This window comes from Kwoniella newhampshirensis, chromosome 1, assembly GCF_039105145.1.
Source record: "Kwoniella newhampshirensis strain CBS 13917 chromosome 1, whole genome shotgun sequence".
Lineage (NCBI taxonomy): Eukaryota > Fungi > Basidiomycota > Tremellomycetes > Tremellales > Cryptococcaceae > Kwoniella > Kwoniella newhampshirensis.
This window is the reverse complement of record NC_089955.1, coordinates 1,909,853-1,932,656: the sequence shown is the minus strand read 5'-3', so window position 1 is coordinate 1,932,656 and position 22,804 is coordinate 1,909,853. Positions and strand designations below refer to the sequence as shown.

The following is a 22,804-nucleotide window of genomic DNA, read 5'->3' as shown; positions in this document are numbered from 1 at the left end:
CAACCCCCTAACCCCTAACCCCTAACCCCAACCCCCAACCCCCAACCCCTAACCCCTAACCCCTAACCCCTAACCCCCTAACCCCTAACCCCTAACCCCTAACCCCTAACCCCTAACCCCCTAACCCCTAACCCCTAACCCCTAACCCCCTAACCCCTAACCCCTAACCCCTAACCCCCTAACCCCTAACCCCCTAACCCCTAACCCCTAACCCCTAACCCCTAACCCCTAACCCCTAACCCCTAACCCCCTAACCCCCAACCCCTAACCCCTAACCCCTAACCCCTAACCCCTAACCCCTAACCCCTAACCCCTAACCCCTAACCCCTAACCCCTAACCCCTAACCCCTAACCCCTAACCCCTAACCCCTAACCCCTAACCCCTAACCCCTAACCCCTAACCCCTAACCCTAGGTAACCCGGAAGGGGAGAGAGGTACAATATCTCATAGTACCTACCCACGCTGTCATCACCATCATCTCACTACCCCCCCTTTCCTCATTTTTCGGAAAGGGAGAGAGGAGCGATGCCCCATAAGTCCTGCCCACGCCATCATCAGTGTCTGTCATGGACGGATTGACGGGAACTGTATCATCTCACTGCCCCCGCTTTCCTCATTTTTCGGAAGGGGAGAGAGGTACAATATCTCATAGTACTTACCCACGCTGTCACCACCATCATCTCACTACCCCCCCTTTCCTCATTTTTCGGAAAGGGAGAGAGGAGTGATGCCCCATAAGTCCTACCCACGCCATCACCAGCGTCTCTCAAGTACTGATTGACAGAGACTGCATCATCTCACTACCCCCGCTTTCCTCATTTTTCGGAAGGAGGAAGAGGAGGTGTACGAGGCAATGATGTGTTACAGAGTCGGTTTCCATCGTCAAATGACATGGTCGACCCTCAATTCCGAATTCAATTCTCAGTCACTGAGGAGGGAGGCTCCACGGCTTAGGCGAAGACTACCAATGGCCCATCCGTTTTTACACGCCGAATTGCCAATGGAGACGGTGAAATCGAACGACAAATGTCCGTTACATACAGGTACACTACAAACACTTAAGTCTTCTCAAGATTACAAACCGTCGGTAAGGGACCATTGGCTGTGGGCTGGTCAGCGGAACTCTTCATAACGAACTCACTTGTCCCATCGGCGATCATATGCAGCCGCACGATCGGCAAATCGCAGGTCCGCAGACAGGCGAATCCTTCCCTCGGGGTCGACATTGCGACCGCTGGCATGGATCATGACTGCGATGACGAATCAGGTTTGACTCAAATAGCGCAACACATGATACTGACAGCTATGGTGGAACACAGCGTCTCCCGCTTCATAGTCTCCAATCAACCATCGACGACCTCCGCCCACTTCTCGTGCGTAGCCGACGGCGTCGCGAGATAAGAAACCTTGAGCTGCCATCTACAACATTTCAGCTTTATCCGCTCCAGCACGAGGCTCACGTTGGAATTGAATGCATCAAGCTTCTCCGCGTCCGTCATTCCCTTGACAGCGCACATCTTGTCAAATTCTTCCTCTTGCGCCTTTCCTACCTCGAGCGTGTCCTCGAGATACATCAAACCTCCTTGATTGGGATTGCAGTCGCCGATGGGCACCCACGCGGTGAGAAAAGTTGGTGGTCCGCCTCGCAAAAAGATGTGGTCGTAGTGAACACCCGTGGCTGTCCCCTTGGCGAAAGGCAAATTTGATCGGAAGATCTGTCTTCGCATGCAGAAAGGGTCCTTCCACTGAGGATGAATGCGCTTGGCGGCGTTGACGAGGTCTACTGAGCGTCAGCGTCGGTTTTCCTAGTGTCTGTACGTCACTCACACTGGTTCTCAGCGAACTCCCTGGCCCATGGCGCCGAATGGGCCTCAGTAGCCAGCATGAAGTGGGCGTTCTCTTCCCGTGGACCTTTGATGAATGCAGCACCTTCAGGTCCGAGGAACTCGGTCGTGTCCTCTTTACCGCAGTAGATGCCGTCCACCGGATCAGTCCCTTCTTTCAAAACACCCGACGGCGCGACCTGTTCGAACCACTTGCGTCGCATGTCGAGAACGTATTCCCGTGGCATGACTCCCTTCACGTGTGCGACTCCCTTGGTCTCAAGCTCTCTGAGGATCTCCTCGCCGGATGCATCGGCAGGTAGAGGTTTTAGCCATGCGATTTGTGACCCATCGATAGACCCGACACTCGATTCGAGCTTCAGATCGGAAAGTTTGTAGTCTGCTTGGGTCAGTTTCTGTCATACGATCCGCCTTGAGTGCACTCACTAGGGTGCTGCCATGTTTCCCGTTCCACAGCTGCGTCTTTTTGGATCTGCGAGATGGATGGCATGATTGGAATGTCTTAGACGTAATCGAAAAGAAGATGTAAAGAGGTTCTTCGTCGTTTGATCTTACAAACAGCCCACTTTAAATACCTTGCAGGCTGCTATCCGCTCCGGCTATATGATTGCTCGCCGCATCGTCGGCTATGTCAAAGAGAAAGCTTATTCCCGCCACGGATTTAAAACAACCCCTCAGTACCCCTCGGAGAGACGCCGGGGCAACCAATATTGTCCGTGCTATTTGAGCCACTCGTTTCTCTCCTGCGAGGTCTAGTTGTGAGGATACAAGGCAAGGGTCAGTCAGATTTTGGTCATGCCAATGCATATGTTTATGAAGTCTGATCTAATTTCTAATCTTATTAGGCTCTATTGAGAACAATTTTTAGTGCGGCGGCTTCGCTGTCAGCGATGGCCGAGTTGGTACGCGGGCTGAAGATCGAATGATATGGGTACGGTCTGCGCGACACGTTAGTGTACATGCTTGGCCGGACTACTCTGCCCGTACGGTACCTACCCATACTCTGGGACGAACGCGAACGTCTCCTTCTGCCCTGCCGCGCGATGAAAGTCGATGACCTTTCGCCAGAAGCTGTAAAAAAACGCCTTCTCCGGTGCGAATGACTCGTGGTCAGGTTCTGGGCACTGCGAGCTCTGCGTAGTTCCCACTCGGCAATGTAGGTAGTGTATCTAGGTGACGTCAGCTCATGCCGAGACGAAGAAACCCACGTTAGGGACAATCTCCTTCATCAAAGCGATGTCGGCGTCGTGCTCGTCCAGCAACCTTTCGCACACAAGTACCCAGTGTGACACGTCGCTTGTCAACCGCAGCCTGAAGTACAGGTGAGCAAGAGTTATAGATTGAAGGAGGAACGGTCACGGACTCTGGAACCTGCCTCAGGATCTGCGCCGTGGGCAAGGGGTGGTAGCAGCTCCTGTTGCGATGCGTCTCATGACAAACCATGCCGGCCAGACCCAGCTCGGCGTCGACAACAAGAGTGCCTTTGTAGAACTCGATGGACTCTTCCACCGTCCACATGTCACTGATACTGTTAGCTCTGGCCCTTGGTGCTAATACTCACAAGCCACTCTGTACGTTGATAAGTACCGGATCGAAACGCTTAGCGACAAGCAGTCTTTGCCTGTAGTAGTCCAGATGATCGCTTGGGGTCAATCCTTCTGGCCGAGGACCCTCATAGTTGGTCCATGATGACATGAGCCTGTCGATTAGCTCTGTGATCAAGTGTCAGCAACTCACTGCATGATGAAGTCCAGTGACAGCTCCCCGGCTAGCTGTTTTATCGCTGAAAGCTTGTCGTCATCATAGCATGCCGGGTTCAGCTCAACGCCCTCTGGACTGGTAATCAGCGAGTGGCCACAAAATGAATTTTTCGCCGTAGCTGGACCCACTATAACCCTTAGCCTTGACATCTCTTAGCCAATCCTCAACCTCTTCCGGACCGACACCCCAAGCTGTTTTGAACGCGTTCACAAGCATTGTGTGTTGTGGAAGGTATTGGGTTAACTTCAAACACGATCCGAACAAGTCATACTTTTATGCAAGCGGTCCTCAAGCAACAGCATATCTCCGACACGGATTTAAGCAAGCGTCACCGGTCACGTGCCTTATTCGCTCCTGCTCGCTGGTGTTCAACCGGAAACGCGCCGATCCGAGATTCGTTCATGCAGCTCTATTCCATCTTATCATTCAGCTAGAAATGGCTTCATCAGCCACCAGTCACGAGGGTCTCGGCCAGGAAAGTGTGAGCTCGGCCACCAACGATGTGCAGAGCACCGATTCGGATGAAGAAGGGTCGACACTGCCTCTCAAAAGGAGGCGAAAACGACCTTTCTTGAACTGCGCGGGTTAGTGTAGTCTCCACCGACGTCTAGCTGACTTACTTGCCAGAATGCCGACGACTCAAGCTCAAGTGTGATCGGCAAGGTACACTTCTAATGATAGCGTATCGACCCTAGTGGCTGACATCTGGACCTCAGTGCCCTGTGCCAATTGTATCAAGCGGGAATGTACAGACATCTGTCCGGGTGGAGCTCGCATCGCTCAGAAGTAAGTTGGAAACTGTGGAGCCTAGCAGCTGACCAAGGACTTAGAACAGTACATTTGTCCAGAAAGATTGAGAGATACATCGCGGCCTTGGAGGAGGCGATCCAGAGATACGGGCTGCCTTTGCCTCAACGGCCCGAGAGCCTGTCTAGCATCGGTACACCCGAAAGTTCTACCACCCTGACTGGGAATGCAGCATCGCCTGTCAATCAAGTCCTACCCTCGGCGGCTTTCTATGAAGGTACTGCTGACACCAATGCCGTCATGAACGGTCGACTATGGACACGGGACCAAAACGCCAACATCGCGGGACACGGGTCGACACCTATCACCGATATTCATTCCGCAAATGAGGGTAATGCAAGGAGGAGGTCTTCGGGTGACGAGCTGAGCCTAGGCACATTGATGATCGGCGATGATGGTCGGTCAAAATATCTAGGTCCCACTGCTGCAAGTGAATGGCTTCATGACGTGAGTAGCTAGGGACTGGAGCGGTTGCGATGACTGACCCTTCTGCAGCAAGAGATGCTGGAGACGGCACCCACTTCTCCCCGAGCATCAACCTCGGATCTACCGAGTCAGGCTGAGCATCAATCGACTCATAGACATCCTGGTCTTGTCACCGTTGACACTTTCCCATTTTCCAACGGTCATCAATTGTCGTCAACGGCGGAACTTCTAGCTGCGTTACCGCTGGAAGAGGATGCCCAGATACAGCTGGAATCCTTTCACCGCTACTTAGGCTGGTCGTGGGTTCTTTGCGTATCTCCTGCCTGAACTCGATAAGCTGAAGTGCCATGCTGGATCCTTCAGATACAGTCTCGTATCGCGGCAGACGCTTCAACGCATCATGGCCGAGATCTACGCTACCAGGAAGGCTTGGACTGCCTATTCTGAGACCCATGTCAACCTCCAAGAACTCGCTCTACTTTTCATGGCTTTGGCAAATGGTGCACTTCACAACCTGGAGCTCTCACCGGACGATCAACTCAGTGACGAGTACGTGTGCCGAGCACGACAATGCCTCGTCCAGGACTCATTCATGTCGAAGAACACTATCGCAGGAGTGCAAAGTATCGTGAGACCATCCACTTGCTGAAAAGTCTTTTCAAGCTAACTTGAGCAGAACCTTATGGCTCATTATCACCTGTAGGTTTCGTATCTTCACTGTCAAAGCTCGACTCACCAAGATTGTAGTGAGACTGAGAGCGGAAGGAATGGGGACTCTGCTTGGCCACTTTGGGGTCTTGCAATGCGCATGGGACAAGCGGTACGTCCACGTACGGACTAGTAGCTTGTCCACTAAGATTTTCGAAGATGGGACTGCATCGAGACGGTGAGAAATGGGGACTACCAAGCGAATTGGTCGAGGAGCGCAGGTGAGAGTAGCCTTGGCATTAGTCCCTCGACGTACATTGACCATTCGTAGACAAGTGTTCTGGCAGACTTTCTCCGCGGAGGTGTTTCAAGTGAGTGTACACTCTGGAGAATGATCAGAAGCTGACGTGAACCAGTCCAATTGCTTCTCTCGACCGTATGTGATTGCTCTCGTGTTCACGCAAATGTGTTGCTCAATACTTCACTCAGATGCTCTATGTCGTCACGTTTCGTCGACACGATATATCCACTCGAAGCCCAGCAAGGATCAGCTCACGACCGTTTCAAGTTTGATTTGTCCCGCATATCTGAGAGGTGCGCTTCTGTTTTCCCCAGGGTTGCTGCTCATTAATCATCGCAGAGCCCTGACACTCTCCCTCCGACTGGACAAGCCATCTTTTGGAGAAGCAAATGCGTTGTACCACGAGCTGTAAGTGGTTCCCCGGTGCACAGGATGCCGGAGCTGATTTCAATAGAGCTCGCTTCGAGGTTGACCTGCCCAAGCATCTACGCTGTCGTGCATCAATGCTCGCCCTCACCTCGCTCTACCCCGACGCAAGCACTGCGCTCGCTGAGAGCCTAGAACTCAACAAACGAGACCTCAAGCTTGCACTTGAGGTGAGTCTGCTATCGCTGTTCCCGCTGACGATACTCCAGCAACATAGTTTGTCATTCACCATCTCCGAGACGGCGGCTTATATCTACCGCCCCTACTTCTTGCAAGCCCTTTCGAGGTGGCCACAGGATCCCACCCGGTCGCCTTACGCTCGAGCTGTACTCTCAATACTTGAGCGAAGCAATGTAAGTGGTAATATCTACTGTGACAAATCCGCTGATCCCGTCCAGGCCATCTTGCAAGTCGCACATACCTTGTTAGACTTGAACACATTGGTGGTGTCCCGATACTGGCCAATCTGCGTACGTCTTGGTCTGATCCGCTCCTAAGTTCGATCCTGATCTGATAGTAGTACCACTCCTTCAATTGCGCCGTATACATGGGGACTTTTATACTGGTCAGCCCTACAAATGAGTTCGCAACGGTCGCCTTTGCGATGATAGATCAAGCTATCGACATCTACACTCGGGTTATGCGCGTTCGTACAGCCCACAGATTCACTCGAAACCTTCGGTGGATTTTACGACTTAGAGCCCGGTGCCAATTGCGCATGGGAGCACCAGCAGAAACTCCGCATGGTCCAACAACCGACTATGAGACACTCCCCTCCGCCGACGAGCAGAAGAACGTTGACATGGATCACGACGCTGGATTGCTCGGGTGGAAGACTCGCTTGGTGCACCGTGCGCGTATACGTACATCACGAACTACGTCTTCTCCATCTTTCGCGCAGCCGATATCTGATCGTCAGCTAGATGAATTACTTGCAACTCTCCCCGAAATACAAAATAATGACGCCGGGTGGAACTGGACCGGACCTCTGTCTTTGAGGCCGGATCAAACGGCGGCAGGAAGTGAAGGCGAGGGCTTCTCTCCCTTGAATCAGAACTCTATCGGCAACAACCTCGCTGGCTCGACCGATACTCTGGTGAGCTCGCTAGCGTTGCGTTCCGTCTATACACTGACCTGGTCTGAAGTTGCATCGATTCTGGGAACCGATTGCATTCGCAGATCCTGGCGGAGCAGCAGTAGATGAGCCTGCCATGGTGAGTGCGCGATATGGGTGTTCAGAGGCGCGCGCTCACAAATTCAATAGGGATGGCTGTCCTCTCTGTTGAACGAGCCGGCTGTTGAGTGATGCCAATCTCCCTTTTTGGGACTCAAAAGCAGCCTTCGACAGCAACTAGGAGTGTGAGACAACTATTGGGATGTATCCAAAGGAAAATCGAAGCGGACCTTGACTCCCGTTTTATTGATCAACAGGGCGGTAGCCTTTCCGTTGATTTAGATGAGGGCCGAAGGAAAGAGGCATATGGATCAGTAAGGAAACCTCTGTGTTCCATGATTAATGTACGGTAGCATTCGATAGCACGAAAAAGAATGGTTAAACCTTGTTTCGCTGAGCGTGCGGGGATCCTTTTACAGCAGGCTGGAAAGATGTCCGAAAGCACCTTTCTTTATTGTATTTTATGACAGGGAAGCTCGATCGGTCAGGCGAATCTACAGTTCCCGAACACAAGGGCGAGATTTCGATGGACTGAGAGATAGGCCTGTGAGCACGGAGAATTCAGACTTGGACTTCGGGAACCTTTCGCTTGTACCTGAGTCCGAGGGATAGCATCTAAGGAGGACAAGTGCGTTGGTTATTTGAATGAAAACTGATTAACGTAGATTGTGGTGGGTAAGCATCATTGGGTATCGCTCATTCTCGACATCTTTGCAGAGCGATAGGCTTCGTTTCCTTTGATTACGTCCAGTCCACACGATCATAGGAGAATGGCTAAATAAGCTTATTCTCGAGCGAAAACGCGACCTAGATATCGTTCGGAACGAGGAGCATTCCGGTGACCAAATGGGGAAAATACCTCGGCATGCCCCGTGTGCATCGACGCAAAGATAAGCTTGTCTCACATCCGAAAACGCGGCCTAGAAGTCGTTCCAAAGTGGTGTTGTACCAAATCCTCTGGTTTTCTTCCCCTCGAATCAAGCACAGGACTATTTTGTCGTAGGGTCGCTGCCGTTCCCCGGGTACAGCAAGCCCCATTGGTGCTACCAGAACGATCCAACATCTCGGCCATCTTCTCGTCTGACACCAAGCTCGATCATCTATATAACCAGTCACCGTCAGACCGATCGTGTTGCCACCTTCAACAGCATATTTCAAGTCACTTTCAGTCACAGCCTTCAATCTAGACACTTCGCAGTCACCATGGTCAACACTTTCGAATCCCGCTTCGCGGCCCGGACCACTCCCCCACCAGAGATTCCTCCGTTCAAGTACGCTTCACGTTTCGACAAGCCTGTGTTCGGCGATTGGCGAGACGACTTGGCTCAGCAGGGCTACACCGTCGTCAAGGGTGCCGTGCCCACTGAGAAAGCCCTTCAGTACAGGGAGAAGGCTTTCGAATGGCTCGAGTCTTTCCCTCTTGGCTTCAAGCGTGATGACCCAAAGACCTGGACCAACGAATGTCTTCCTGTTCACGTCAAGGGAGGCATGTTCCACTCTTACGGATTCTGTCACGAGAAATACGTGAGTCTTAGCGACCTTTGATCGAATTTTTGGGGTCAGCTGACGACGACTTAGCTCTGGGATCTTCGATGCGAACCTGGAGTCATCGATGCTTTCGCAAAGGTCTGGGGTACCGATGAGCTCATCACGTCCTTCGACGGCGGCTCTATCATGCTTCCTAAGCGTACCGATGTTCCTGACGGCGGCAAGTGGGAGCACATGGAGTGGGTGGATTGTTCTAATGCTCGACGCACAGGCTGACGATGTTTTAGCCAATCTCTTCACCGACGAGGCTTCTACTGTTGCCAGGGTATCGTGAATCTCAACTACTGTGGTCCCGAGGATGGCGGTCTTATGATTCTCGAGGGAAGCAACAAGCTGGTCGAGGAGTTTTTCGACATCCACGGCCGAGAGTCATATAAGACCTGGGGTCCTTTTGACTGGTACGGTTTCACCGATGAGCAGCAGCAGTGGTTCTTCGATAAGGGATGCAAGTGGACCAAGGTTTGCGCCGACCCGGGAGACCTCATCCTCTGGGACTCAAGAACCATGCACTACAACTGCAGACCCACCGGGGAGCGAGACCGTGTCTGTACCTGTAAGCGTCTCGTCCTTCACATCGCCTGTCTCCTGTACTGATCCCATTCTGAAGACATCTGCATGGCACCCGCCGCTCTCCTCTCGGATGAAGACCGTCAGACCCGTATCGCCTGCTACGAGCAATTCCACGGCACCACCCACGTCCCCTTCGCGGCCATCTTCTCACGAAAGTTCGAGCCTGTCCTTCGTGCAGACGGCAAGCCCTGTCCACATGACACGGGTAAGCCTCGCATTCCCCCTGTTGATACTCCTACATTGAGAAAATTGGTCGGTATTGAGGCGTACTAGAATCATCGCGAGTTGTAGCTTAGTTGTAGGTCGGGTATGCATTATTTTAGGTTACGAAAAGCCATGGTCGCGCCGACGTACATTGGAGAGTCCAGTTACACTGATCAGTAAGGCACGCTTATGCATACAAGATATCGCTACCGGCAGCGATTAACTATTGAGGCGCCGGATCCATTCCGGGCATGGACCACGCGTTCGAATTCAGCAGCATGTCGAACAGTCCTAACTGAAAATCTCCTGCGCTGTCACTTCCAGGCCACGTGAATCCGCTAGGGGGATGACTGTCAGCGTAGTTACCTGGGTCGCCAACGGAGGTCGTCGTCGCCATAGCCTCGGCTAGCATCTGGTCTAGGATGATCAGTCCACGTTGCACCATGGCGTTGGGACGACTGTCTTCTCTCAGCAGGTCGAGTATTTCTTGCACCTCGCTTTGAAGCTGTTGCGACGTCGTCGGGTCCACGGGTCCATGAAGCAGTTCATTGGCTAGGATCATGCCGCAGATGACCGTGTGCGAAGATACATGCCAATTCTTCTGGAACATAATCGGGATCGCCTTGCTTCTGACCCGGATCATCGCTCGAGCGGCAGCGACGCACACTTCTCTCGCCTCAGCGAACCGGGGATCGCTGTAGCTACGTCCTAAATGCCACCTCCATATCTGTATTCGCATGGCAGGGATAGCTGTCGCCCAGAGGTATCGAGCCCAAGGTCGCCAGTCGAAAGGCCCTGTGATGGCATACTCGCTGGTGTAAATCTCGTCGTCTCGCGGTCGTAATTCCGGACAGTCGTCAAACAAGCGATCCATGCGGTCATTAAAATCTTTCACAACGCGGAATCGAGAGCTGGCGGACTGCTTGGATGTAAATGCAGGTGTGAAGTCCCGGAAAAGATTGGCCAGACGGCCCATGATAAGAAGACTGCGACATTAGGCGAAGGGCAGGCATTTGTACTCTTCGTACTCACTGTGAGACGCAGGTAACGTCGCTGAGCGGACGAGAAACTACGAGTCCATTGTCCGAGAGATCAACGTCTTCCACGTTGGCCGGCGGGGATGTCCAGGCTGAGGGGTATTGTAGATGATAGGGGTGTTGAGCACCGGGAGTGAGGCTGCTTGTGAGTCAGTATATGTAAAGATGAAGTAAGAGCTTGACCCACCAATCTGCTATCATCAAACACCACCATATCCGTCTCATAATTTGCGACTTTACATTCCCTCCCCATAGTCTAGAAGACGACCCGGCTTGGACAAGGTGGAAATTGAGATCTCTTGCAAGGCCAATGCCGCAGTGCATGAGAGACGCCAAGTATCGCGAGTTGCTGTGATATCAGCATTGGTAAGGTCTCACAGCACGTACTCGAAGGCGTGCGCTATCGTCGGGAGGACGCAGATCGCTTGTAGCACAGGCAGTGTAGGGTATGTCATAAAACCAGCGAGCTGCAAGCAGTTGAGCGAAGTATCGAACCAGAACTTTGGCAGGGTCTGGATCGATTCTACAAGAAGGTTTAGCAGTGGTCACACGTTTATCGCGCACATTCAACGTACCGCGACTCATTCCCAGCTCCTGAGCGAGCTGTTCGTCCATGAAGTACAGGCTGCAAGCGATGACGGCGAAATCTGTTACAGTCAGTCGATGGCGACGATGGATTACATGGACGAGCTCACACAAAGCATAGTAATCATATGTCGCATTAGACCGCCCTCCCTTTCTCAGATCCTCGATCCACCGGTCGTGATGGTCGAGAAAGGTGGGTATGTGAAAAACGGTATGTATCCAGTGTAAGAAGTTGCAGTGATGTCTGACCAAGGCGGAACTGATGTCGGTCGGGACAAGCATGCGAAGAGAGTCGAGAGTGTGTGCATCTGGTTGGGTGAACAGATGCGGTTGCTAGGAAGATCATGTACGTTGGCTCGAACCATCATGCCCCACAGCTACACTCACTTGCTGTCCAGCAGCCATCTCTCCAGCCGATAGACCGTAGACCTGTCCCACAACGCTTGCAAGGTACTCTGCTCTGCCATCATCGCCTCGTTCTTTCTCCTCTGCATCGACCGAGGAAGCTCTAGAGCTAGGCCCAGCACTTTCGTCCACTTCCTGCATACCTCCGAGCGCGCCACTTGCACGGCCTTCCACCTGATCCAGCAACGATCGAATGACCTTCTCCTGTGTTGACACTTTGCGATGAAGTGTTTTGTTCTCTTCCATCACTTGCGCTAACGTGGGTTGCCGACGAGAGGGTCTATCAGGACCTCCGCCAGTGATCCGACCGTTTACGATCACAGTTCTGACCACGAAAGACAGGCGATAAATGAGACGAACTGGAGGAACACCGGGAACATCAAAGCAACTCACTCGCGCTCACACAGATCTCCCAAGCCCCGAGCTAAGCATCTCGAGCATGGATATACCTTGTCGCATTTCAGCTGCATGCATCAACAGTTGTCAGCAACGGCCCCGTCGAGCGAAGGAAATGTCTCACCTTTCGGCGATAGCAGAAACCACAGCTGTCGAAAGGAGAGGACAGGTCATCAGCCGCGTCTTCAAGTATTGTACAACGCATGACCTACCTCTTGACCTCTCTCTGACTCGTACGGACAGGCCGGCGACTCGCTTCGGAGCTCTGGCTCATTGTGACTTGATGCACTCAGAGACGCAGGATGAATGGACTGCAACAATAAACCCAAGAGATGTTGGTTGTCGATCGGAATGACAACAATCAGACCAGACTTGATTACGTACACATTGGTGGTCTTCATATCTATCTGGCAATCTTGGATGGTTCCATTGACATTAGAAGACATGCTCAGCAGAACTACCAGAGGCCAATTTCAGCAAGCAGGGCAAGGACGACTTCATCAGGGAGTTAAATCTATGCATGCAATGAAGATTCGCTCTACTCCAACTTCCAACCACCCTTGGCAAATACCTTCTCGACTTGTCGCACTGTGTGCAACAAGGCCTGCTCCGTATATCTGGGACTGACCAACGACAACCCGATGGGCATACCATTAGGACCAACGAATCCAGGTACATTTACCACGGGTAGGTGCAGGACCGTCCACATCAGGTTGAAAGATGCATCACCGGTGAATCTTAGTGGTTCTTCCAATACCGGAGCCTCGTCAGTCACACTGGGTGTGATGAGTGCTGTGTACTTAGCCGCAATGGAGTCGATCACAGGACGAAGTCGTGCGATGTTATCGTAGGATTCCAGCTGCTCTTTTCGAGTGGTAGCAGTATCGTTGACCACGTGTTTCGTGACCCATGGGTCGAGCTGTTCGGGTGTTGACAGATAGTCACCTAGGAAAGCCGCTTGACCCTCCATGTGAAGGATGTTACGGTGCCAGATGCCCAGGTTGTCAAAGTCGGTAGGTAGATCCACCTCTTCCACTTCGGCACCAGCAGCGACCAGAAGTTCCTTCGCCGTCTCCCATGCCGAAATGACGGAAGGTTGAGCTTTGGGCCAGACATGAGACTTGACAAAGCCGAATTTGGCCTTGGTAAGGTCAAGAGGTGCAGCAGGCGGGGGCACATCGTCTTTCAGGCGGAAGACCTCGGTTAGGAGATCCAGGTCTTTGACATCCCGAGAATAGAGTCCAAGCGTGTCACAGGTGATAGAATCTGATATCGAAATCAGTCTAGGGCCTCGTTTCTCACATTCCGGCGCCGACTTACACATCTTCAATCCTTCGCGAGAAATGGCGTTCCAAGTCGGTTTTAGGGCAAAGATCCCGTTGTACGAGGCCGGACGAATCGTGCTTCCACCCGTCTGTGTTCCTAGGGCCAGCGGAACCTGGAAATCACCGACCACGGCTCCCGAACCAGAAGAGCTGCCTCCGGGCGAACGTTTAGGGTCGTGTGGGTTGCTAGTGGGTGGACCCTTCTGGCAGCTGACGGTTTGTCAGTTCCTCTCTTTTCCAAGCTACACGTACGTTGCAAACTCGGTGGTGTGCGTCTTTCCGAAGATCAAGGCGCCTGATGCCCGGAGAGTAAGAATACAGCTCGCATCGAGCTTGGGATGATCGTCCTTGTAGATGGGCGAGAACTGTTGAGTGGGGAAGTCTTTGGTGTAGATCACATCCTTGACTCCGACAGCTACACCGTGCAATGGACCCCTCTTTTCAGTCGGGATCTTGTCAAGTGCTCGGGCCGAGGCTAGGACGATCTCGGGGTCAAAGTGTGCCCATCCTTTCACGACGGGATCCCGCTCCTGGACTCGCGCAATCAAAGCTTTGGCACTGCATGATTAGCGCTACCCATGTACGGTCAAAACTCACTACTCCTCGACCGAGAGCTTCCCTGATCTGGTGAGGGCGACGACTTCGGTAGCTGATAGCTTGTGCAAAGGCTTTGACATGGACATGGCTGCTGGGTACAACTCGAAAGCAAGATCTTCGATGGAGACGGTTCAGACGGTCGTGATGAGCTCAGCAAACGCAATGGATGGACGTCCGAAAGAATGCAAGGAGCTAGTGGACCTGTCAGTACTACTCACTACACAGCAGATGCGTCCAATTCTTAGCTGACGGCATGTAGTATTGTTGCTGTTATCTTGATTCCGGGTGAATTCCGATCAGTCGGAACCGTGATTCGCTAATCGGGCTTTTCGGAAGTGATAAGCCAACTTGGAACAACAAGGTGACTGGTCATGTTCAAGCGCAGCGCCCACATGATGGGTCGAGACCGCTGATCTTTCTGATATTGACAACTACTCACGGAGTTCACTTCTCTCACACATTGGAACACAGCAATGGCTTGGACACCTTTCCAGATCGGCGATGTCACCCTCCAACACCGGGTGGTCCTTGCGCCTCTGTGAGTGGGTGGACCTGCCTTAGAACACAAATGCTGATCACTTCATCAGCACCCGAGGAAGAGCATCTCTCTCCACCAAGCATGAGAGGACTTCTGTCCCAAACGAGCTCATGAACACATACTACACCGAAAGGGCCACTCCTGGTGGACTGCTGATCAGCGAAGCCAGGTGGGTAATGCTATATTTGGATTCGCTTCGATTGGCTGACCTCCTGCAGTCCCGTTTCCGTGAGGGCTTCAGGGCTCCCAGGCATCCCAGGCATGTTCACAGAGGAGCAGCAAGAGGCTTGGAAGCCGATTGTTGCTAGCGTTCACGCCAAGGGCGGCGTCTTCTTCGGTCAGCTGTGGCATCAAGGACGAACCACCCACTCGAACGCAACGGGTCAACTGCCTGAGAGCGCATCCTCGATCCCGGTCGATGGATCGGTCATGTGGTCTGGTGTTGAGCTGGCTCCTTTTGAAGCACCGAAAGCTATGACTCATGAGGATATCACGGCGACTCAGACCGATTTTGTGACTGCCGCAAAGAATGCAATGAAAATCGGGTTTGATGGAGTAGAACTGCACGCGGGGAATGGGTGAGTGGATCGCTTCAGGACCCAACTGATGTCAGATACATCTTGGATCAGTTTCATCATAGTAATAGTGAGTGACGATCTTTCGTTTAAGGAGCGATCATACTTACAAGGACGCAGTCAACCAAAGAACGGACGAGTACGGAGGGAGTCCCGAAAACCGCTGCCGTTTCACTCTGGAAACGGTGGACAAAGTCTGCGCTGCGGTAGGATCAGGCAGAGTAGGAGTCCGCTTGACACCATTTGGGCTATTCAACCAGACTCATGGAGAGAAACGGATAGAACAATGGACATACTTGTGCAAAGAACTCAGCACGAGAAATTTGGCCTATGTGTTAGTCCATCCAACACCTGAAGAGACAGCGCTAAAGGTTTTTCACCAGACACATGGTCGAACCGCGCTTCGACGAGTTCAAAGGGGCCGGCGAGAAAGCTCTTGCACTGTCTGATATGTCGTTGGACCAAGACATCTCTCTTGCACCCTTCCGAGCCGTCTTGGCGAAGACACCATTGATATCTGCTGGTGGCTTCGGGCCGGACAACTTTGAGGAGGGTGTCGAGAACGGGTCCTACGATCTGGTGGCGTTCGGTCGATTCTTCGTGTGAGTACGATGGTATAACCCCATGGAAACGCTGTGCTGATGCAACTCCCAGCGCAAACCCAGATCTGGTGGAGCGGCTGAAGAACAAGGAACCGTTGTACAAGTGGGATAGGAGCAGATTCTACGGGCCTTTCGAGGATAATGCGATTGGATATACTGTACATCCCACAAGAGTATTGGCGGCCAGCACAGATAGACTCAAAGCTCAGCTGGCCGCGTAGTGGTCAGGGGTATTCGGCATGCATCGCTATACATTGGCTTTACGATGCAAGTATGCATACACTTGGCTTGTCGTGGTCGCTTTATATGATAGCATGGCTTCAAAAGTGGAGTGGATCCGCGCGGAAACAAAACCCTGTCCTTATCATTCTTCTCCTCGATTACAGATTCCGTTCATTTATCACGATTCCTCTTCTACACTCTTCCTTCTTCTTTCTTTCATCACCCCGAGCGATATCCTCCTCATTCATTCAGACGAGAGACATGAGCAATTCTGACCCTAGGCACTCAGGGTCAACGACGACGAATCAAAGACGACCAAGACCGCATAGCTACACCCCGCAGGCTTGTGAGAGATGTAGAACTCGCAAACAGAGATGCATTGTGAGCGGCGACAAAGAGGAAGCCTGTAAGAATTGCATGGACAGCGGATCGACCTGCGTCTACGCACCGAAGGGGGAAGGTACTAAACGGAGTAGGCGGGAAACGTGAGTCCTGTGATGCTACGCTTGTTGACACGATCTAGGTCTCCACCCATACGATCAGACGAGGACGGCGGTTCATCCCCTGGACTCGTATCACCCAACTCCATGCCTGTTCCCGGTCGGCCACCACTTCAATCGTCGCCAACGTCGCTCTCTTCGTCTGATCCCACCTTACGCTCATTTGCCATGTCAACGCCGGCCACCAGTCGCTTCAACGTATCGACCAGCGAGACGAAACATGCTCGGTTGCCTATGGAAGGCTGGCAAAATCTGCCGTCTCAGCACAGCACAGACACCCCTTCGACCGATGTAGACTGGAGAGCATGGCTGTCACAGATGCCGCAACAGGCTCGCAACGGTCCTGCGCTCCCACCTCCGACTGCTGTTCATCCGCCTCAACCTCAACAAATCATGCCTCCTATTTCCCAAGAAGCTCTCGTGGTCGAAACGACGGCCGAGTCACCGCAAGCGGAGAGCGATGAGAACTCGGTATTCGAGACAGCCAAGGGACTGGCGATGATTTCTTTGGAAGCTGCTGCAGAGCCTCACTACGTCGGCGAGTCGAGCGGGTCATTCTGGACCACGCTCGTTGCGAAGGGCATCCAGGCTCCTCAAGCGGGATTTACTTCAAAGCATGCTCTCAGCAAGCCGTCCCGATCCCCCTCCCCGACTCGACGAGCTATACTGCGTCAGAGCTTAGCGCGACCTCTTTCGAAGGACGTGGCAGCCTACGTCCTGCAGACGGTGTATTGTCACCTTCATTCCAGAGTAAGTTCGGGTTCAATGATGGTGGTGATGTGTCTTAGTCTGATATCTACACAGTACCCGTTCATGGATTGGGTCTCGTTCGAAAAGTACTGGCAGATACGAGACGAGCTGTTCCTGTCGATTTCACAGGGCCATCAACTCGACAAAAATGCTTCCGTAGCCGCCTTCTTCATCCTCATGATCCTCGCTATTGGCAGTCAGTACTGCAAACAAAAGAGCCTGCCGGAACTGTTACGGCCCCAGGACTACTACGCGCTCGCTTCGCCATATGTCAGTCACATAGTGCAGCTGCACAATCTGCCTAATGTGCAAGGTGAGTCAGTCTATTTCAAACGTGAGCTGACTGCTAGGCTTGTTACTCCTCGCAGTATACTCCCTCCGAGATAGTCGCGGCCCTTCTGTTTGGCACCTTTCCGGTGTTTGCATCCGATTGTGAGTTTGTTACCACAGACGCAAGCTCATGTCCCAGATGCATCACGTTGGGATTACATCGGAATCCTGCCGGACGAACAGCGAGGGTTCTGTCTAAATACGCGATAGAGATGCGCAAGAGGGTGTTCTGGACTTGGTGAGTGGTCTCGCCATTGTGATGGACTTCCTCGCTGACTTGTTTCAGCTACACCTTGGATCGAATGATGTCCATGCTCCTTGGCCGACCTCCCGGTATCTCAGACGATGACATCGATGTGGATTCGCCCGACGCGCACTCACCCGAGATCGAGCTGTCACTGCCGGACATGCCAACCAGCTCCATGGTGTCCTCGGTACATTACATCAAGCTGAAGCGTATTGATAGCCAGATCCAGCGGGCTGTGTACACCGTCGCGAATCGGAAATCCATACGAACGCCATCCGACTTTTGGCCTCTGCTCGGCATGATCGACCAGTGGGAGTCAGACATCCCCGCGGAGGCGTCGAGCGATGACTGTCAAAGTCTGCCTTGCTGCACTAAAGATTGGTTCGACTTACGAGGGGTAGAGACCAGACTCAGCCTTTTGCGTCCACTTTGCATGGATAACGAAGATTGTACTGCCGTCTTTTTGCCTCATCTCGCCCAGAATGCGGCGAGAGGCTGCGAGCTACAGTGAGTTTGTCATTGGTTTCGTCGCTGACCAGTCAGGAAACGACTTCATCAGCTTGGAACGCCCAACTCAAGTACCTCAGTTCACTCAACCTTCATCTGCGGTTTGGCGCTTCTCTACTCAGTTTTCCTTCAACCTTCCGTTTTACCATTGCGAGACGTCTTCAGCGCCATCAAAGCTGCGTCAAACACCCTCTTCGCATACTCGCAGCAGGAAGAGACCGCTGGTGCTCTGTACGAGGTCTTTGAGACCCTTTCCGCGGCATGTATAGATAGGATCAGTGCAAGATTGACCCACTCTCCCGATGTTCTGGCGGCAAATGCGGGAGAGTGGCAAAAGCTTTCGACGGAGGCGACGAGCAACTTGGGTGAGTTTCATGCGGAACGACTGAGCTGACATTACAGACTCTGCCTCAGCTGGCGAGTACGTCGATCTTTTGCGGACGCTGGGGATAGATATGACCAACGAAGCATTCTCCACGACGCTGCCGGATACATCATGGGACCTTGCGGCGTTCTCTCCAGGTAATCTCTTGTTTAACAACGATCAGCAGCTGTCTGGCGCCGGTTTGATGTATTGAGATGAGGAATGAATGTACACATAACACGATAGATGTCTATATTGTTGCATGTAATACTTCACTCGGTCTTGGGAACATAGGGGTAGGTCTCCTTCCAGTGACGAGCAATCTGTTCCCTGGTAGCGAACCAGACGTCGTCGAATGATGTGAAATGCTCCACCATGCGCTTGAGAGCCTGGAAACGACCTGGTCGACCGATCCATCGGGAGTGAAGGGCAACGGTGATGTAGGCAGTCTTGCCTTCGACACCCTCGTCACGAATTGTACTGTCATCCGTCATTTCGGGACTCGTTTAGGCAAAGTGAATACTCACGTAAAGGCGTTGATGCAGTGTTGGGCGAAAGCGTCGTCCGAGCCCATCTGACCTTGCCAGAACTTGAAGTCGTTCTATGAGGACATCAGCTTTTCTTCAATGGGCCTGTATGGACTTCACACTCACACAGTCGAGCGAGTAAGGCATCATGACTAAACCCTCGTTACTGCTTCCAGGCAGGGTGGTGTAGTAAGGAAGGTCATCGGCGTAGGTGTCCGCCCAGTAAAGCAACTCGTGGCCAAGCTCCTTGTAAACCTTGGCGACGAGGGGTAAAGAGCGCTCAGACGGCCGACCGTAGAACCACTGAGTGGATTGTTAGTTGGCTTACTGGGGAGCGGTGCCGGAAGAACGACTCACTCCAACCGGGACCTTGCCGGTGGGCGAAGTGTTCTTGTACGCGACCACAGCCTTTCGGATGTACTGCTCCTCCTCGGCATCGGTCATACCAGTGTAAGGCTTCCATTTGTAACAGTGAGAAGCGACCTCATGACCGTTCTCCTCGGCGTACTTGGCGACCGCGGGGTTTCGCTCGAAAGCTCGTCCAACGGCGTAGAATGTAATAGGGATGTCGTGCTGCTTGAACAGACGCATAATTCGCCAGATCGCAGCTCGAGATCCATAGTCGAACTGTGACTCGGTCGCAGGATCTCTCTTACCGAGCTCGGCGCTGAGCTATTGAGTGGCATGAGTCAGTGCCAGAATGTAATGGCTCGTATAGGACAACTCACAAGCTGACCGAACTCGTGGAGCACGGTCTCCGCATGCTCATCGCCATCCTCACAGCTTCGCTCTCCACCCTCCTCGTGGTTGAGGACGACTAAAGCAAGTCAGCAACCGCTCCACGTACCATGTACCCACAATTTACAGCAATCTTAGCACCCTTGGGCCATTTGGCATCAGGTCGATCGGGACCGTAGCCGTACAGGTCACGGTCCATCCATTTGGTGTCGAATTTGGACATGGTGTACGGAACGAGGTATGCAGTGCGCTGATAGGTATTCGACAGTCCTAGTGAGCAGTGATGTAAATGACAAGCATGAACAGCTAGGCTTTCTTATTCCTCATGGGACTTGGTTGTATCAACTCGCTGCATGGAATGATTCCGACGATGCTTATCAGTTCCGAAATGCCCTAATCGACCGACCTTGCCGAGCTGCTCCTGTCCCTGTTCCGACCGGAAGAGCGGTGAGCGGTGATTTTCAATCGGGACCAGAAATTATGGTTAGTCGCATCAATGCTTGGACTTGGTGCGATGATATATGCATAGCAAAGAGAGAGAGAGAGATTGTAATAGGAAAGGAAAGAAAAGCAGCTTTGTGTACAGGTCAATCGATCATGGCCAAAGAGACACCGGAGGTCGTCCTTCAGGATCAGACAAGCCGGCTGCCAAAAGCCAAGCTCCTGCTCCTGTTCGCAGGTCTTCAAACGGCGCTCTTCTTGTCCTTCATCGACTCCACCAGCGTCAGTACAATCCTGCCGATCATCGGTAAAGATCTCAACGCCTCCAGCTCGATAACATGGGCGGGCACCGGGTTCCTGGTTGCGAATACCAGTTTCCAGATCGTCACTTCGAGGCTTTCTGACTGCTTAGGGCGCAAGATTGTTCTGATGGGATCCTTGTGAGTGTCACTTAGATACTGTAGTCTTGATCGGATGAGACTTGCTGAACCACGATCTCAGAGCGATATTCGCTTTCGGGGACCTGCTGGCGGGTTTCGCTAAGAACAAGGTATGGCTTTATTGTGGTCGAGCAGTGGCGGGGATAGGTGGAGGGGGTATCAACTCTTTGACAATGATCATCGTCTCCGATGTCGTTACCGTCAGGGAAAGAGGCAAGTACCTCACACTGTTGGGTATTGGTATAGCATGTGGATCAGGTGAGCGAGTCGCCCGCGCTCGTGCCTATGACCGCTGACCCGTCTGACCAAGCCGCTGGTCCATTCCTCGGAGCCGTGTTAGCTGAAAAGGCAAGATGGTCTTGGGCTTTCTGGATCATTGCACCTCGTGAGTCGATAATCACGAGACTACGACTAATCTTACAGTCGCTTGCATGACCATGGCGTTGATCCAGTTCACCGTACCTCAGAAGCCGCTGGCAGGTGGAGTCAAGCAGAAGCTGAAGCACATGGATTGGATCGGTACGGTCTTGAGTTTGACAATGACCGTCTGTCTCCTGGTCAGTCCGCCATGCCACAGTCAGAGACTGGTCCTGATGTCCTCAGCAGGTACCACTTAGTGGTGGAGGTTCCACATTCGCCTGGTCAAGTCCCGTTGTCATCACGCTGTTCATCGTGGGCGGACTCGCGCTCGTGGCGTTCATTTACGTGGAAGCTCGTGTTGCCAGTCTACCGCTCTTTCCCGGCCAGATGTGAGTACAGCTCCAAGGGGTCGGGAACTTCGCTTATGACACAACAGCTTGACGAATCGGAACGTGTGTCTCTTGATCATCCAGACCTGGCTGGTGGGAATGGTTTTCTATGGCGGTAGTGAGTCGTTTGTTGTTGGATATCAAAGACCACGGCTGATGAGATCAGTCTACTTCACCCCTTTGTATCTGCAGAACGTGCGAGGTCACACTCCCATCATGTCGGCTGCGCTGCTGCTCCCCCTCGTGCTTGCACAAGTGCCTACCACCTCGATCTCTGGCTTCGTGGTCAAGTACACCAACCGTACCTGGGCGTCATTCTTTGTCGGCTTCGTGCTTTGGGTAGCGGGCCAGGGTGGTCAGCTGTGCTTCGACCGCACCACTTCAAATGGGGTCATTGTAGGATGTCTTCTTTTGCAAGGTCTTGGTATCGGGTCGACTATACAGAGCAGTGAGTACCGTTGCAACGACTCTTCGGCCAAAGCTGAACATTTGAAGCTCTGGTTTTGGCTCAAGCATCTGGCCCTTCCGCTGACAGAGCGGCAGTGACTGGAGTTCGCAAGTGAGTCCAACTCGACCTCGTGACATAGTGCAGACACTGACGATAATTCGCAGTTTTGCACGAACAGTGAGTGAAACTCAAGAGGGCTCTCTACAGCTGCTGATGCTGATATAATGACAGAGTGGAGGAGCGATAGGTCTAGCCATTGGAAACACAGTGTTGCAGAACGTGTTCCTCAAACACCTCCCCCCCGATCTACCAAACGAACTACGCGAGTCTTTGCAGCTGGCTTTCGAAATCCCAGCCAACGTGGACCCTTCTACCCGGTCCGCGATCCTAGATGCCTGTACGTGCGAATGTCTCTGTAAGCTCCGAGAGTCATCTGATAGATTCACACTAGACATGCGAGGTCTGCATAGCGTGTTCATTTATTTTCTGCCAGTGGTCGCCCTGTGCCTCCTCATGTGCGCCTTCATCAAGGTAAGTCACAGGGAAGTGCTATGGATGCTGACTACAACTAGGATGTCCCGCTAGACACGCCGAAAGCGCCCGCACCTCTACCGGTGGTTGATGACAGAGCATCGTCAGACGTGGAGAAGGACAGCGAGACAGAGACACAAGTTGACACGCCGGAATTACCAGCCGTCGACGGAGACGTGACTGCGGGAGAATCCCATCTCGTCTCCAAAGTGTAGATAGATAGATAGATAGATACATTGA

The 22,804-nt window shown here is 52.6% G+C and overlaps 10 protein-coding genes across 10 annotated transcripts; 5 read left to right on the top strand and 5 right to left on the bottom strand.

Moving 5' to 3' along the window:
- Window positions 1-1,138: 1,138 nt before the first annotated feature.
- Window positions 1,139-2,335, bottom strand: IAR55_000710 (uncharacterized protein; the record flags this gene model as incomplete). The annotated part of the gene is made up of 5 exons (XM_066943844.1): window positions 1,139-1,251; window positions 1,303-1,420; window positions 1,552-1,781; window positions 1,829-2,224; window positions 2,272-2,335. 5 exons carry the CDS (start codon window positions 2,333-2,335, stop codon window positions 1,139-1,141), a joined length of 921 nt encoding a protein of 306 aa, XP_066806386.1.
- A 351-nt stretch (window positions 2,336-2,686) lies between these two features.
- Window positions 2,687-3,822, bottom strand: IAR55_000709 (uncharacterized protein; the record flags this gene model as incomplete). Its single annotated transcript, XM_066943843.1, has 6 exons — window positions 2,687-2,783; window positions 2,842-2,969; window positions 3,054-3,156; window positions 3,209-3,367; window positions 3,583-3,676; window positions 3,735-3,822. The coding sequence occupies 6 exons, from the start codon at window positions 3,820-3,822 to the stop codon at window positions 2,687-2,689; spliced, it is 669 nt and encodes a 222-aa protein (XP_066806385.1).
- Window positions 3,823-4,042: 220 nt separating this feature from the next.
- IAR55_000708 (uncharacterized protein) lies at window positions 4,043-7,520 on the top strand (the record flags this gene model as incomplete). The annotated part of the gene is made up of 18 exons (XM_066943842.1): window positions 4,043-4,190; window positions 4,234-4,269; window positions 4,323-4,392; window positions 4,455-4,860; window positions 4,909-5,138; window positions 5,203-5,467; window positions 5,516-5,538; window positions 5,587-5,659; window positions 5,707-5,768; window positions 5,819-5,858; window positions 5,904-5,923; window positions 5,977-6,081; window positions 6,128-6,196; window positions 6,243-6,567; window positions 6,613-6,684; window positions 6,735-7,310; window positions 7,360-7,428; window positions 7,479-7,520. 18 exons carry the CDS (start codon window positions 4,043-4,045, stop codon window positions 7,518-7,520), a joined length of 2,631 nt encoding a protein of 876 aa, XP_066806384.1.
- Window positions 7,521-8,591: 1,071 nt separating this feature from the next.
- On the top strand, window positions 8,592-9,779 carry IAR55_000707 (uncharacterized protein; the record flags this gene model as incomplete). The annotated part of the gene is made up of 4 exons (XM_066943841.1): window positions 8,592-8,912; window positions 8,967-9,115; window positions 9,164-9,489; window positions 9,544-9,779. 4 exons carry the CDS (start codon window positions 8,592-8,594, stop codon window positions 9,777-9,779), a joined length of 1,032 nt encoding a protein of 343 aa, XP_066806383.1.
- A 154-nt stretch (window positions 9,780-9,933) lies between these two features.
- Window positions 9,934-12,407, bottom strand: IAR55_000706 (uncharacterized protein; the record flags this gene model as incomplete). The annotated part of the gene is made up of 10 exons (XM_066943840.1): window positions 9,934-10,696; window positions 10,743-10,886; window positions 10,935-11,003; window positions 11,135-11,270; window positions 11,323-11,394; window positions 11,443-11,665; window positions 11,720-12,062; window positions 12,131-12,201; window positions 12,258-12,282; window positions 12,346-12,407. 10 exons carry the CDS (start codon window positions 12,405-12,407, stop codon window positions 9,934-9,936), a joined length of 1,908 nt encoding a protein of 635 aa, XP_066806382.1.
- A 264-nt stretch (window positions 12,408-12,671) lies between these two features.
- IAR55_000705 (uncharacterized protein) lies at window positions 12,672-14,135 on the bottom strand (the record flags this gene model as incomplete). The annotated part of the gene is made up of 4 exons (XM_066943839.1): window positions 12,672-13,399; window positions 13,454-13,668; window positions 13,711-14,016; window positions 14,059-14,135. The coding sequence occupies 4 exons, from the start codon at window positions 14,133-14,135 to the stop codon at window positions 12,672-12,674; spliced, it is 1,326 nt and encodes a 441-aa protein (XP_066806381.1).
- A 393-nt stretch (window positions 14,136-14,528) lies between these two features.
- On the top strand, window positions 14,529-15,991 carry IAR55_000704 (uncharacterized protein; the record flags this gene model as incomplete). The annotated part of the gene is made up of 7 exons (XM_066943838.1): window positions 14,529-14,593; window positions 14,643-14,762; window positions 14,812-15,106; window positions 15,223-15,238; window positions 15,289-15,502; window positions 15,552-15,770; window positions 15,823-15,991. The coding sequence occupies 7 exons, from the start codon at window positions 14,529-14,531 to the stop codon at window positions 15,989-15,991; spliced, it is 1,098 nt and encodes a 365-aa protein (XP_066806380.1).
- A 588-nt stretch (window positions 15,992-16,579) lies between these two features.
- IAR55_000703 (uncharacterized protein) lies at window positions 16,580-18,904 on the top strand (the record flags this gene model as incomplete). Its single annotated transcript, XM_066943837.1, has 7 exons — window positions 16,580-17,242; window positions 17,297-17,555; window positions 17,611-17,628; window positions 17,693-17,810; window positions 17,859-18,326; window positions 18,399-18,691; window positions 18,741-18,904. The coding sequence occupies 7 exons, from the start codon at window positions 16,580-16,582 to the stop codon at window positions 18,902-18,904; spliced, it is 1,983 nt and encodes a 660-aa protein (XP_066806379.1).
- A 58-nt stretch (window positions 18,905-18,962) lies between these two features.
- On the bottom strand, window positions 18,963-20,178 carry IAR55_000702 (uncharacterized protein; the record flags this gene model as incomplete). Its single annotated transcript, XM_066943836.1, has 6 exons — window positions 18,963-19,170; window positions 19,218-19,291; window positions 19,344-19,520; window positions 19,575-19,889; window positions 19,946-20,034; window positions 20,076-20,178. 6 exons carry the CDS (start codon window positions 20,176-20,178, stop codon window positions 18,963-18,965), a joined length of 966 nt encoding a protein of 321 aa, XP_066806378.1.
- A 374-nt stretch (window positions 20,179-20,552) lies between these two features.
- On the top strand, window positions 20,553-22,779 carry IAR55_000701 (uncharacterized protein; the record flags this gene model as incomplete). Its single annotated transcript, XM_066943835.1, has 12 exons — window positions 20,553-20,836; window positions 20,898-21,094; window positions 21,147-21,221; window positions 21,317-21,393; window positions 21,443-21,585; window positions 21,633-21,703; window positions 21,752-22,033; window positions 22,081-22,144; window positions 22,198-22,210; window positions 22,265-22,430; window positions 22,485-22,528; window positions 22,606-22,779. 12 exons carry the CDS (start codon window positions 20,553-20,555, stop codon window positions 22,777-22,779), a joined length of 1,590 nt encoding a protein of 529 aa, XP_066806377.1.
- Between the last annotated feature and the right edge of the window lie 25 nt (window positions 22,780-22,804).